The sequence below is a fragment of the Ceratotherium simum genome, chromosome 11 (assembly GCF_057802395.1).
Source record: "Ceratotherium simum simum isolate JZ-2026a chromosome 11, ASM5780239v1, whole genome shotgun sequence".
In the NCBI taxonomy this organism is placed as follows: Eukaryota; Metazoa; Chordata; class Mammalia; order Perissodactyla; family Rhinocerotidae; genus Ceratotherium; species Ceratotherium simum.
This window is the reverse complement of record NC_141910.1, coordinates 67,630,397-67,646,303: the sequence shown is the minus strand read 5'-3', so window position 1 is coordinate 67,646,303 and position 15,907 is coordinate 67,630,397. Positions and strand designations below refer to the sequence as shown.

General features: G+C 41.9%; 1 protein-coding gene across 1 annotated transcript in view; it reads right to left on the bottom strand.

The window, feature by feature from the left end:
* Window positions 1-1,054: 1,054 nt before the first annotated feature.
* NOL10 (nucleolar protein 10) overlaps window positions 1,055-15,907 on the bottom strand; it is a 106,261-nt gene continuing 91,408 nt past the window's right edge. Inside the window, exons 20-21 of the mRNA XM_004436467.3 lie at window positions 9,927-10,029; window positions 1,055-4,418 (exon numbers count right to left, since the gene is read on the bottom strand). Coding sequence (XP_004436524.1) covers window positions 4,299-4,418; window positions 9,927-10,029 — 223 coding nt within the window. The 3' untranslated portion in view covers window positions 1,055-4,298. The remainder of the gene's footprint in view (window positions 4,419-9,926; window positions 10,030-15,907) is intronic.

Genomic DNA, 15,907 nt, shown 5'->3' with positions numbered 1-15,907 from the left:
GACCACTGCTCCTCAGAGATCCTTCTAGACTTTCATTATGTAGGCACTGGCAAATATTCCTATTTCCGTTTTTTTTTTTTTTTTTACAAGAAAAAGTTCTTTAAAAGCACATTATGTCGGGTGTCAGCTGCAATAAAGGCATAGGGAGCGCAGGGAGCGGGGGTTTGACAATTTTACACGGGGTGGTCATGGCCTGAAGGGGGAGTGACAGACATGCCCACGGCCAAGGAAAGAGCATTCCAGGCAGAGGAAGTGGTATCTGCAAAGGCCCTGGCTTAAGAGAAAGCCGGAGCGTTCTAGAAACAGCAAAGTCAGTGTGGTGATGACGAGTTAAGTGAAGGCAGAGCAGAAGGGGCCAGATCACAAGGTGCCTTGGAGGCTGTCAGGACTTGTGCTTTTATTCTGAGAGTAAGCCACTGGAGGGCTTTGAGAGGAGAAGAGCCCTGATCTGAACTAGATTTTAAATAAACTTACTCTGGTCAGATGAATCCCTCATTACCTCCTCACCCCAAGGCCTGCTCTGCTGGGATCTTCCCATGTCAGCCACTGACAACTCCATCCCGGCCCTTGCTACGCCAAACACACTGGAGCCAGGCCTGACTCCTCTCCTTCTCTCATACTCCACAGCCAGGCTGGCAGCAAATTCTGCCAACCACCTTCAAAACATATCAGGTCCTACGACTACTCCTACCCAGGGCCAGGCCCCCGCCACCTCCTCACCGGGTTGCCACAGTGCTTCTGCCCCCATCTCCATACAGCCCATTCTCCTCACGACAGCTGGAGAATAAATGATGTGGGTCTTTCACAAGATAGAAAACGCATACAATTGTCTTAGGAACTTTCATAATTTCAGTTTCAGGCATAATAAAACACTCTATAAAAGGCACTTAAAAGAAGGTCATTAAGATTAGCCCAATTATGTTACAAAATATTTGTTTCTGCTCTTATGATAAACAGTGGATCCTGGATGAAGCTAAAACTACATCGTAACTAACAGAACTGAAATTCCTTCTCAAATCCCATACAAAAAAAAGAAGAAAGAAAAAACTGAAACGACATTTAGATTGCTTTACTGCATATAGGTGCTTCATAAAGTTACGATGTTCACTTAAAAAATAGCTTGGGTTATACTTGTTACAGAAATGATTTTAAAAGGTTCTTTCTTTACATTTTTAGGCATAACCATTAATAGGGAAAGAGTTAAATTACGGATCAGCCATATAATAAAATACTCTGATGTTTATACAAAAGAATGAGGTAGACCTCCCTATATAGGTGAAGACTTGGAAAAATGTCTACTATATATTATTAGTTATAAAAATCAAGTTGAGGAATAGCACATTATAGTATGAGCAACATCACAAACAATATGATGCCATTTGATTACCAAAACAAGTATGTATACAGTTGTTTATAGAACAGAAAAATATTTGAAAAAATATACCTTATACTGTTAGGAGTTATCTCAGGGGGATTAGATGGGAATAATTTATTAAAATTGGAACATGTGACTTTGATAAAACAATTCTTTTTCAATAAGACTTTTTAATTGAAGTAGAACACGCACACAGAAAGGTGCATGAGTCGTGAGAGCAGCTCACCACTAGGTTAAGGAACAGAACCAACCAGACCCTAGATGTCCCCTCAGGTCCCCCCCGCCCATCACTTTCCTCTCTCTCCAAAAGTAACCACTGCCACAACTCAAGTGCCGAAAACAACTTTTTTTAATAGCAAAAAAAAATATTTGAGCAACAGGTCAGGGATATCAGAGCATGAGGGGGATCTGGAGCAGAATTAGGGGAGAAGTGGTAACTCAGTGACCCCCCCCCCGCCCACGATGGTCCTGATGTAAAAACCACATCTTTAGGCTGCGCCTGGCTCATGAATACCCTGTGCACACTTTCCTGGAGGAGACCCAGGAGAAACACGGCCATGTCCTAGGGCCAGTAAGTAATCTACCACAAACACAGAATAATTACAGGGTATGATACTTGTCTAACATTTTTAAAACAGGAGACTTCAAAGGAATGTAAGGATTGTAGCAGGTACTTCAGGAATCTCAACCCTGAAGAGGCAGGGCTATTTTAAGGGATCAATAGGGATAAAGAATACCCTGGAGGAAGTCTTCGTGCAACTATCTATTCAGCAAGTCTTTCTTGAATGTTCTTCACAGATTCAGTTCAGGCCCTCCATGTGCCCTTTCAGGAATCCCCCAGAACAAAAGCTGAGGGGCACCTCTGCTCTAGAGAAACCTCAATATTAAGAAACATGTTGGGTTTAGAGGGGTGTGTGTGCAGAGGTGAGGGAATGGTGGCTGGCGAGAGAGCAGCTTTATCAAGGACTCAAGAGGCTCACATTGTGCTAGATGCTCACCTGACGTAAGTATCTCATTCAATTCTCACAGAAACCAAGTATTAGGCTCATTTTAAAGGAGAAAACAAGACTCAAACAGGTTAAATAAATAGTCAAAGGATACAAAACTGGTAGGCAACAGGGCTGGGACTCAACCCGGGTCAGGCTGGCTCCGTGCCAGTGTTCCAGGGTCCAGAATGGATCCTACCATCCTCCCCAACCTGGTGATGCTCTGAAGCCCAGTCTTAGATGAGCCTCCGTTTCACAGAGCAAATGAACTCTGCTGCTAGCTTGCAGCGCTGCTCTGGGATTTAACACCATGGCATACTGGCTCCCACACCACAGGGAGAACCCCCAAAGAAGGAAAGAAAAGAGGCCTGGGAAGGCAGGTAGAGGTGTGGAAGCACCTGACCCCAGGAGACAGGTTTGGAGCACAACCACTCAACTCCCGCGGAAAAACTCCAGCCAGCAGTGTCCTTCTTTAACAACTTCTGAAACTCTCATCTCTAAGGAAGCAATGTGGGAAATAGAGAAGAGAAAGCCACAGGAAAGCTGAAGCCCCCTCCTTTGGAAGAGAAGGTTCATGAAGAGGAGTTAGTGGGATGAAAAGCAGCTGGCACCAGGGACTGAAATAGGTGGAGGACCCTCTGGAGCCACAACACAAGTTGGGTTGGCCACCTAGGTAACAAGAGTCTCTCTGGTGACCGTGTGTGCCCACATGCACACACACGTGAGCACACACACGAGCGCACACACACTTATTCTGGAAACAGACTCCACCTCTCAGACCACAGAAGTGGACATATGACCCACTGTTCTCTGCCTGGGGGAGTGAACCAGTCTGCAGAGAAGAGTGCAGATACACGACGAGGGGAGGGAAAGACATCAAGGAAAGAGAGAAGGGGAGACTGCAGACATCAGGAAGAGTGTTGAGAAAGGAGGAGGAAAAGGAGAGGGAGAGAGACCTGACTAAACCTGGAGCCCAGACCCAGGTGTCCCCGAGGCACCTGTACCAGCTACAGGTGCTACAGCCTGTGCATGTTAACTAATTCACTCTGCCTTTCTGCCTACGGCATTTCAAGTCAGATTCTATCATCTACGGTCCAAAGAGATACTATTCCAGCTATACATAAAGAAACGCACCTCCAAAATCACATTAATACTTGAAAAACTAAGGAAACCAAACCTAATTTTCAAGTTAACCCAAGGAATGTGTCTTTCTCAAAAAACCTGTTCAAATGAAAGTATTTATTTTTATAAATGTTTTTATCTCTAACTGCACTTAAGAAACAGAAAAAAATCTGTATTTAATCTTGTGCCAAGTTAAAAGAATAACCAGTAGCTTCTATTTCTTGTTTAAGGTTGTTATTACCATTAAATTATATTCTCTAGGTATAAAAATATTTTTTAAAAATTCCCAAACTAACACATAAACAAGCAACAAATCTACCAACATACACTTATAAACACAAAGACGACCAACACCTGCACGTTAGGTAAGGCAGGAATGATATTTCTGGGTGGTTGAGTCGTGAATGGCAGCAGGCATTGCAAGAAAAAAAGTTCCTAAAACATGATCAATCTTGGTTTTTAACACAGGATAACCTCCCATTTACATGGTACACATTTCACAATGTTAAAAAGCAAAAACCTGGTTTACTTGATTAAACCCAGGGGAAAAAGGACAATGTTTATGGGGAGCAACAACTTACAAAAAGCACCCTGGGAGCGATGCACTGACCCATGGGGGGCCCAGTTTCAAAGTGTGACCCACAAGGTATAGGTATAGGGATAAGTTGTCAAATCTTTACCTCTGTAGGTATATCAGGAGTTTACACGGAACTTCTAAAATGTGTGTTCCCCTGTCTGTGCATAATGTCCTTTCATGATGACCAATCTGGGGGAGACGTGCTCCTTCCAAATCACATGTAGGATCACTTCCAGATTCAATGAAACGGCCGGCCCCTCCTGTGTCTTGACTTCAGGTTACCAGCTGAACGACGGAGGGTTTTCCTCTCTTGTCGGTGCAGTTTCTCCGCCTCCTGTTGCTTCTTCTGCTGTTCAGACTAAAAGAGAAAATTAAATGAGCAGAGGGAGAGAGAAAGAAAATTCAACACTTGTTTTTTTGTAACCGTCAGAGTGCCAACAGTAGGACCACCAAACCCAACACTGTTGCCAGGAGAGATGCTGCCCACAGGCCCCAGGGCAGGCGGTCCGGCAGCGGGACTCTGCTCCCACCAAGGCTGCCCTGGCAGGAACAGCCAGACAGGGCCAACTTTCACTGTTACCGTAAAACCCAAAATTCTAAACCCCTGGGCCAGAGAAGTGCCTGACAGACCAGTCTGAACCACAGAGCATGAGACTGGCTTTTCGACCAACACACAATACCAGGGGGATGTTTTAAAAGGGAATGGTCACCTTCAAAAGAGCCAAATGAGAAGACACTGTCACTTACAAAATGTCCACGATTTCTCTTGTAGAACCGTCTTTTGTTTATAAGCCAGAACCATTAATTTATTCACATTGTCTTAAAAACGAAACAAAATACTTATGTGTACTAAAAGTGTATTATAAGCCACCCAGGGTTAAGCATTCATTCACCAGAACTGGTTCCAAAGAATTTTTGGCTGTTTTCAAAAAAATCAAACTCCCCTCGAAAGCAGTGACGTACACTGATGATGGCTCTGCAGACTAGTCACAGGTTCGTGGTTGAATGAACACACAGGTTCGCAGGCCGACTGCTTTAAGGGCGTCCACACTTGGTTTCAACACTCACTTGCTCAGGTGAGAGCTGGACCACCTCCCCGCCCCAAACAGTGTCACCACTTCCAGCAGAAATTCTTAGAAGAGTGTCAACACAGAGTCCATGACGAAGGTAAGGACTGTGTAGTTTTAAAAACACGGTTGATGGTTTTGATAATAGAAACTCCTGAATGTAAAACTCAAAAAAACATTCTTAGCTGGTTACAGTATTACACAGAGGTAAACTGAGGATCACTGTCAGAGGCCTGAGTTTCAAAAGCTGAAAAACACTGCCTTACAGATACCTGTGAAGCCTGCTTGACTGTGATCTATGTTTTGCTAGACCCCTAAAAAAATATTCATTTGCATCTTACTTTTGAAGGAAAACTCTCTCCATTCACCTCCAGCTGATATTATTCAATATTTTAAAATTAAAGAGTTGGGGGACCGGCCCCGTGGCATAGCGTTGAAGTGCGCACGCTCCGCTGCTGGCAGCCCCGGTTCGGATCCTGGGCGTGCACTGAGGCACTGCTTGTCAGGCCATGCTGTGGCAGCGTCCCATATAAAGTGGAGGGAGATGGGCACAGATGTTACCCCAGTGCCAGTCTTCCTCAGCAAAAAGAGGAGGATTGGCATGGATGTTAGCTCGGGGCTGATCTTCCTCACAAAAAAAAAAGAGTTGGGAGGTGAGGGAATAGTGGGAAAGGAAAGCTATCTATAAGACCAAAAACTGATGAATTTCCCCTATTCTAGGAAGCCCTGAAACTGGGATTCTGAACAATTCTCTACCTTCTTATTCTGATTATTACCATTTCTTCAAGTGCCTTTTCCAAAATAAGCCCTGCCCTGTGTACTCCTCCCAGGGCCTTCCAATTCCTCTGCGTGGCTCTGTCTCTGCTCCCGCGCAGCCCTGGTTACAGCCTTCCTGGCCCAGACACTGCAGGAGCTGCCCTCTGCGGGCCCTCCTCGCCTCCTCTCTGATCCCCCTTCAGTCCACTCCTCATGCAACAGCATGAATTTTAAAAATAAAAATGGTACGTCAGTCTTCTGCTAACAAAAACTGTTCAACAACTTTCCACGGTTCCTAGGATTAAGGTTAAAATTTAACGTGGCTTACCCACAAGGCCCTACAGGACAGCTCTGTGTGCCGTTCCAGTTACATCTGATGCCTCTCTTTCCCTTGATCGCTTGTTTTACACACAGGCTCTCGTTTAGACCCCGAGCACGCCTGGCTTCCTCCCTCAAGCAAGAACTTTGCCTATACGCGCACTGTGTCTGGAACCCTGCCTGCCCCCACCCCACCCCCGCTCTTAGAAACCTAGCCTGTCCATCACTTATCAATTCCTAACTCCTCTGTCCAGGTCAGGCCCCTCTGGCCACCCCTGGAGCACTCACCACATTATAACAATATAACCGTATATGTCTCTCTCTCAACAGCCTGAGAACTGTGGCAGCAAAGATGACGTCTGTCTTGTTCTGTGTGTCCCCAGCATGCAGCACAGAGCAGACATTCAATACATATTTACGTATTGAAAACCTGAGGGAAAAGGCACACTTCCTAGCAGACCAAATAATGGTATCATCAAGACCCTTGCAAAGGTAACAAACACTGGTTATTTAATATTTTGTTTCTTCATGTCAAAAAGCATCTCTGAAAAAGTGTTTCTTGTCCAAATAATTTTGGAAAATGATGTACTAAATGAAGATAGACAGGGTGTGTTGGAGCTCTTAGGTGAGGTGCGTTTACACATCTTCAATACGGACCTCAGTCGTCAGCATTTCCCTTATGCATCTCATGGCACAGCCACGGGTACCTCCACAGCTCCTGCAGCACATTCTGGGAAGCCCTGCCAGACCTTTCCCACAAAGGCAGGAGCCTACAGAGGAGCTTTTAAGCAGCAGCGACAGTCTACAGTCAAACCTCCATCCAGAAAAAGACTCAGCCTCTCTCTAAAAGGCTGCGTCTAGAAGACGCTGTCATCAGGCGACCGATTCGTTATGATTTATGGGCCAGGAGCTCTCGGCAAGTTCTCCTTTCCTTCTCCTCCTTGTTCCTGCCCTGACTCTTTGACCACAGCCTCAGAGTCCTCCACAGAGCAGGGAGCAGGACAAACGCCAACCACACGCCGGCATCAGCAGCAGCCCTGCCGCAGATCTGACGAGGAACTGTTATTACAGGAAGTGTTAAAACTGGATTGGGGACCTATTCCCAGTTTTGCCACTTTTAAATAATACTAAAGCATAAGTTTTCCCCTTAAATTTTATTCACATTTTAGAAACTATATATGAAAATACTGGGAAAACTCAAGATTTTACTTGACTATATTACACATTTAGTATAAAAAGAGATTTCTATAAAACAATACACAAACAAATCCCTAAATATTCTTAAATAAAACTGAGATTTAATAGTTAAAATATTGTTAGTCAAATGATACAACAGGCATAAATCAAACATTAATTGATATATTCCCAAAAAATAGTTTCTAAGACTCTACTTGACTCAACTATGAGGTCATTTTAAGTATTTCTTAGTGCTTCTTTAGTTTTTAGCCAAAAAAAATAATTTCAGAGCCATCTTATTTTCATTTCACCACCTTATTTTCATTTCACCACAAATTATAAACTGATATTCAACTTAGTACCTTCTAATTAAACAAGAAACAGTGAGAAGAGACGTGTGCTTGCACCCTACTGCAGAGTGGAAGCTCACTCCCTTAGCAGAGCTGAGGCAGCTGATGGCCCCTCCTGCAGCTGTCCTGCTCCTGCCGCACACCTGGCATTCTGAATGTCAGAGGGAATCAGGAAACGTTTGAAGGGTACACAGACAACTTATAAGAAATTAGAAATAGGCACAATAAGTTACTCTGGACACACATCCAGTTTTGGCTTATTTACATAAGAAGTCTAAAAGTGCAAATTTGCTCTAAATGGAGACAGATTTAACTGAAAAGCTTCTTACATTTAGAATAAAAAAGTTATAATTTGGCAAGCCTCCTGGATGCTGTCAGAGAGAAATGTTGAAGAATCAGAGGAATGGGCAGAGTATTTGAACAGATATTTGTCCAAAGAAAATATACAAATGGCCAATAAGCACAGGAAAAGATGTTCTATATCATCAGGGAAATGCACATCAAAACCATAAGATACCACTTTACACCCACTAGGACAGATATGACAAAGACGACGGACAAAAACAAGTGTGGGTGAGGACTTGGAAAAAATGGACCCTCATACACCGCTGCTGGGAATGAGAAATGGTGCAGTTGCTTTGGAAAGAGTCTGGCAGCTCCTCAGAAAGTTAAACAGTTATCATACGACCCAGGAACTCCACTCCCAGGTATAAACCCAAGAGAAATGAAAAACATATGTCCATGCAAAAACATACGCCTGAATTTTCATATCAGCATTATTCATAATAGCCAAAACAAGGGGAAACAACCCAAACGTCCATCAACAGATAGAAGGATGAACAAAATGTGGCATTATCCACACAATGGAATATTATTCAGTCATAAAAAGAAATGAAGATCTGAAAGCTACAACATGGATTAACCTTGAAAACAAAAGAAGCCAGTTGCGGAAAAAAACATATTCTATGATTTCATTTATATGAAATGTTCAGAATAGGAAAATCCATAGAGACAGAAAGTGGATGAGTGGTTGCCTAGGGCGGGGAGGATGGGAGTATGGGGTGACTGCCAAAGGTTACGGGGTTTCCTTTCGGGATGATGAGGATGTTCTGGAATTAGATAGTGGTGATGATCACACAACTTAGTGAATATACTAAAAACTCTGAATTGTACACTTTAAAGAGGTGAATTTTACAGTATGTGAATTTTATCTTAATTAAAAATAAGGAAATCAGAGGTGGAGTCTTTGTCATTCTTTCCCTATTTGGTGACAATATATATTAAGGGAGATCAACAGAATGAGAAAAAATTTTTGAAAAATAAAGCCACGTAGTTTCACTCATCAGTTAATAGCAAATATTTAAGCAGCTTATTCCTTCTACACTGTGTGCCAGGCTTTATTAAAGCTGGCTAAAGAAATGACTCCTATAAATCAGCTCATGATGGCACCTATCGCTGATGGAGTAATTCGCCTTCTGAAACTACAGTACCCTGTGGAGGCTGGATATTACTGTCATGAATACATTAGAACTCACCAATTCTTGGTCTTCTTTCAAGTCCATATAAGCTTTTTTTTTTTTAAAGATTTGACTTTTTTTTTTTTTTTGAGGAAGATTGGCCCTGCACTAACATCTGTTGCCAATCTTCTTTTTTTCTTTTTTCTCCCCAAAGCCCCAGCACATAGTTGTGTATCATAGTTGTAGAGCTGTGGCTCTTCTATGTGGGAGGCCGCCTCAGCATGGCTTGATGAGCGGTGAGTAGGTCTGCACCCAGGATCCGAAATGGTGAACCCTGGGCTGCCGAAGCAGAACGTGCGAACTTAACCACTACGCCACAGGGCTGGCCCCAGAGTCCATATAAGCTTTAAGTATTCTTTTATAGCCTTAGATGGTCAGACTTCTGCTTTACAACGCTGCCCCTCAGGCGGCCCAGTGCCCCAGAAAGCACACTGCTGGCTCCTCACCAACAGCGCTGCCTCCCTCACAACACCAGAAACACGCCTGGCTCTGCCTCAGTCAAGCAGTGTGCTATCAACCCAGGAGGCGCTCTGGCCGCAGAGAAAATGCCAGCACAGGAACACAGCTTCCTCAATAGGGAAAAACTTGGAAAGGCAGTTCTGAGGTCTGACACACCCAGAGCACTACTGGAAGCCTATTTTTCTTTTGTGAATTAAAAAATATCACTAAAAAAACAACTTACCCTCTTTAATGTGAATGTCAATTGTTTGCTGCCAACCGTGGTGTCTGATACGCTCAATGTCCCATTTTTTGCTTCAAGTTTCAAACGATCTTCAAGAGTTTTACTGTAGAAAAATTAAGAGAATGACACATTGATTAGTATTATGTTTTGATTTACCACTTGAAACAAGTTTTAATTAGGATTGATCACATAAAGAAAAATCTTTTACACATGTGGTAAAGATAAAAAATGGCATTAATTTAACACAATCAATGGAAAGAATAAGGGGCACTCAGTCATTACTCACACTCAATAGATAATACAGTAAAAACAATGGCTGCCAAAAACACCTACTAATTTAATATTTTAAGTAGTGGTTCCAAATACTTCAATGGTTGCTACTTACCTCACTAAATCCTATTTCTGAAGCCAAAATGCAAGAAGCACTATTTCTGAAGCCCGTAATTTACTGTAATGGTCAGTGGCACTTACGTTTCTACAGTGTTTTATATATAACTATGTATTTCAGCAACTCGTTCACCTTCTCCACAGTAGTGGACCCAAATGAAGTCTCCAGGTCAAACCACAGAGAAGGGCTGTGAGAAGTCTGACCTGTCCTTCACTCAGTCTTAGCTTGCTGGGCTGCACTCATCGCCCACAGTACGAGCAACCTGAACCATGAGCCTGTCTGATTACACAGAGAGAACACAAGAGCAACTGCACTGAGGGTAAATTCTATCTGATTCAGCCCGATTCACCACCATTTCTCCAGGTGGCCTCCCTTTCAGCTTCTTATTTAAGTTACTCTGACACACTTCACCCCAAATTTAAGTTTCATTTCATTTCTTGATCATGTTTTCTAAACTTTTCTAGGGTCTGTTTATATAACCATGTCCCTGTTATTGTTTGCTGTGCCCTGCAATTCACTGTTATCTGCATAATTAACACCACCCCACCTCTGTTTTACAGTCAAGACGTTAAATTTGAATTTTGTACCGGTTATATAACACTTCATTGCATGTTGTTATAATAATGTTTTATTATAAAATCAGAACCTTTGGCCCTTTTTGTTTTCTTGGTTTAAAGGGGAAGAAACTGAATTAAGCCTAAAGATACATAGTTTTAATGTTAGCTCTACCCCTTCTAGAAATGGCTAAAGCAACTCCCTTATATCCTCGTGATAAAACTGGGAGGGGAGAGGAGAGGGAAGAAAAAAAGAAAGAATATGGTTCTCTCTTCTGTTCTTTGCTTAAAAAAGTCAATATATTTCCCTTTCTAACCCTCCTTGCACCAACTAAAATTGAATGTGCCCTTTTAAAGTTTATACTAAAAAACTTGACTGAATAAAAAAAGGCTGAATTGTGTGAAAGGGTCTTCTTTTTCCTGAAATATGACCTTTCTAACTAATTACTGAGTAGAACACAGCTCCTAAATGATCCATAAGACAAAGAGATGCTCCTTTGAAATTCTGAAGCTAATGTTTGATGTTCACACCATGAGAGATTTATCTCTAGTTTACAATCACTAGAAATGTACTAAACATACCTTCTTTAATTTGAGACATAAAGCAGTTAGCATAAAAGTGGCACTCTTTTCTAAGCAATAATGTTATTAAGAAGCACTTTTAAAGTACTTTTCATCTTCAAAGTTCTTTACAGATGAACTAATTAATCCTTTCAACGTCCCTGAGACAGAAGTATTTATCCTCCATGGATGGCAAAAAGGGAGGTAAGATGGTAAATGACTTGCCCCAGGCCACATAAGGATTCAGGTCTAAAACCAGGATTCCAATTTAAGAATTTCTGGTCTCCAGGTGTGTGTCAGATCATACTTGATTTATAAAGTCTTGTTCAGGAAACAAGTCCATTAAGTATTCTAAATGACAAGCTTCCACCTGACAAACTGAATGAAATTAAGATTTAATTTAGCTTTTTTTTTTTTTAACAAGAATTCAAAAGTGAAGTGTAGACTGACTCTAGCATGCATGTGAATTATGTTAGCCTAAGCAAATGCCTTAACCTGTTCATTTCATTGTTGTCCTTTCCCCTCATAGCTATAAATGCTGAGGTTTTAAAGTTAACAGGACTTCTGAATAACTATGGAGCCACTGAGACAAGATGGCACACAGAAGACACTAATTTGGGAAGAAAAAGACTTTTCAAGTAAATTGTGGGAAATTATTACTCTTTTAAGAATGACCTTATTTCCTCCATGATAGGGTATATAAATTCTGGTTTGCTCTCAAGGTACTTTCGATGTACACTTGTAAAAACTTGTTCTGTCTAGGCTACTGGAAAGACAGCTGAGTTTTAGGACGAGCCATGGCAGAAGATCAGACACAGGGACTGAGTGTGGAGATTTCCACATTAAAGTGAGTCCTACTTCCCTCCCTTTGAAAGTCAGTTTACGGAACGTGGCTGCTAACCAGCAGTTCCAAAGCCTGCTACTTGAGTGTGAATTTGGTCAGATGATTGAAGAAGTAGACAGCTGGAAACTCTCTACTGTAACAGAAGAACAGAATGCACAAACCACACTGCACGTCCTTCTCGGGGCTTCACCCAGGACTGGTGGCCCTCAGCAGAGCAGGGCCAGCACTCCCTTCCTGCCTCTCTCGCCCTCCCCAGTCCTGCTGCTGCTTCTCTCTCAGCTTCAGGTCTGCTGGCTTTGGGCATGTTGTAATTAATAGCAAGGTTAAGAATTTTAGGGAAAAAAATCTCACTGCCACAAGTTGAACAATCCCCCCCCCACACACAAATTAGTGGGGACTGCTAAGGAAAAAGATATGGGCTTTAGAAGGTTGAAAGTGAGAGGAATTACTTGGTACAAGATGGAGAGGGCTATAAGGGGAAGACTTTGAATTATCAGTAGGGCTATCTTAAAATAAAAAAGAAAAAGGAGCATAAACTATACGGGTAAAAATTAAATTATATATTTATTAGATGCCCCAGGAAAGCTGAATGATTTACTTCATTGAGGCTTTAAAACACACACAAATATTTCTTTAATTAAAAGTATTTAATTAAAAATAATGCTCCTCAACTGAGAGTTTTTAAAATCACTTTGCATGGAAATGGAGGTAGAGGAGTGGAAGGTAATATACATAAAGGCACATGCTTTAGTGAGTATGGCATTGAAAAGAGTTAAATTAACTCTAATTAAAATAAAGGAATCACCCCTCCATAGTCTACATCAAAGGGAATAAGAAGAGAATGGAGAAATGGAATCCACAGATAAATGAATTTTAAGTATTTTAAAGTTTTAAGTCCTTTGTTTTAAATAAATAACTTGGACAAATATTTACATATACTGTAACAGTTACTGAACACTCTATTTCAAGGCTTTCAGTTTGCATATGTGGCTTCAAAGCCCCTATCTTAGGAGATGTAAATTCAAGCAACCGTCAAGTCTGATACCTTACCTCGTCTACCAGCTTAGTTAAAACCTAAAAAGATTCCTAACACCCACTCTTGCTGCCAGTGCAGGGAAACAGGTGCTCTAGGAAGAGTGCAAAGTGCACAAAGCCTTTCTCTAGGAAGTTTGGCTGTATCCATCACACACTCCTTTTGATCCAGCAAATTGCATTACTAGGTAATATATTCTAAAGAAATCCTTGCACATGTGCACATATTTATAACTGAAAAAGGTAAAAGAAAAACGAGAAACAACCTAAACATCCAAAATTAGGGCATATTATTATGGCCCATCCATCTTACGAAATATTCATGCAGCCGCAAACAGATTTACATGTACTTACAAAGAAAAATTTCAAAACTTATTGTTAAATGAATAGTGTAAAGTAATCAGCAATATGATCAGTATGATCCACTAATGTCAAAGAAAGAAAAGCTAAAACTTATATGTGAGTGTGTACATACACAGGAGTGAATTCTGAAAAGGCATACAAAGCAGGTACCTCAGGGAGGGAGCGTGGAGGGGTAAAAGAGACTTCCACCTTTTATCCTCCATTCTTAAGTATTACAATGAAAATATGCTTATATATTACTTAAGTACATATTACTTAAGTAATAAAAGATTCTCTTTAAGTGTAACTTTGAAATTAAATTGTCTTCAGGATTAGATTTTAAAAATGCTTTATTAAAACAAGATTGCATTCTTTCAGCTCTCATCCACTATCAGTGAGGAGAATTAGAAGAAGAGTACAAACTGGCCATAGTTAGTTCACAAAGTGGATGATGTCATAGACGTGATAAGAGCTCACCCAGAGCTCCTCAAACTACCCGGTGAAGAAGATGAGTTCCCCAAAGGCAGGGAACGAACGTCCTAAAACCTTTGAATTTCCAGGACCTACCACAGGGTAGGCACTTCAAAGAATGCTTTCATAAACTGAATTAAAAGGGCCACCCAGTGGGTAGTATTTATTACCCAAGAAGAGGAGGTATCCTCGGCTCCTGAAATTTAGAAGGTTGTCATTCTAAGGGCTCTCTTCCCCCAGGGCTCAACCACAGACAACTCCGACATCTACGTTACCCCTTGCAGGCCATGCTGTCCCAGACCACTGAAGAGGTTCGTGTGCCCAGACTCCTGACTGAGGCCAGCAAACAGGACTTCTCCATCTTTCTACCTATACACGTGACTCTCTCCACCCGTCCTGACCTCTTTCCCTCGTGTCTCTGAAGATGGACCCCTTGTCCTTTCTGCGGCTATAGCTCCTGGCCCCACTTCCTCCTGATTGCTTCCCAAATTCAGCTCTGTCCATTCAGTCCTTTCTCTCGTTTCTGTACTGTCCCCTTTCCCAGGTTCATTCCTCTCTGCCTACTAACAAATCACATCTCTCAAGCCTCAAAAACCTTTCCTGTCAACCTTTCCTATTGGCTTTGACTCCTTCCTTTCACTGCCAAACTTCATGAAAGAACCATCTACATAATTGTTCACAGTATTTCTTATCTCCATTCATCCATCAATCCACTGCAATCAGACATTTGGTCTGACTGCCTGAGGAACCAGTCCCAACAAGACAATCTCCTAAGGGCCTTTTTCAACCTCATTCGTGGACCTCCCTGTTCCACCTGACATTTCGACCGCACCCTTCTCTGTGACAGTCTCTCCATGCTTGTCTCTCTTCAGTTTTCCTCCTACTTTTTGGAAAACTCCTTAGTTTATAATTTTTACTGCCCATCTTCTCCTCTGCCTGTCCTCTAAATTAGAATTCTTAGCCCTAGGCTATCAGTGTATCTGTGACATCTCTAAAATTATACGTATTACTTTGCACGCATTTGTGTTTTTCTAAAGAGAAGTTCATAGTTTTTATCCTAGACTCAAGAAAAATATTTGTTGTTCCCAAGGTCTCCATCCTTAGCTCTCATCTCACTCTACACATATATGGTAAGTCTTTTTCATACCATGGTTTCAATCACACAATAAAAGCTGGTATCTTTTAAACTAACATCTCTGGCCCCCTCCTACATTTCCATTTGTCTACTGAACATTACCAAGAAGACATCTGGCATTGTAGACTTAATGTGCTGAAGACTCAGCTCAATGCTTTTTTTTTTCGTTGAGGAAGATTAGCCCTGAGTGACATCTGTGCCAATCTTCCTCCACTTTGCATGTGGGACACCTCCACAGCATGGCTGATGAGGGGAGTAGGTCTGCACCCAGGATCCGAACCCGCGAACCTGGGCCACCAACGCAGAGCACGTGGAACTTTAAGCACTCGGCTGTGGGTCCAGCCCCTCAATGCTTTTAGCCTTAAACCTGTTTTTCATTCTATATTCTTCATCTCAGTGGCAACACTGTTAGATATTTCAACATTACACCTGACTCTCCCTTTGATATTACATTAGTAACCAATATTGTGGTATATGCTCATTTTTCTTAGACAGTCTTACGAATAATTTGGTTCCAAGTCTGTCTCCTCTTCTCTACCCCCTCGTTCAGGCTTTCATCACTTCTGACTGGGACTACTGTAGAGTATGTTAGCTGATCCCAGGTGTCCAGTTTCTCTTCACCTTTTCTCTCTAAAACTGAGGTATTTTGTTAAT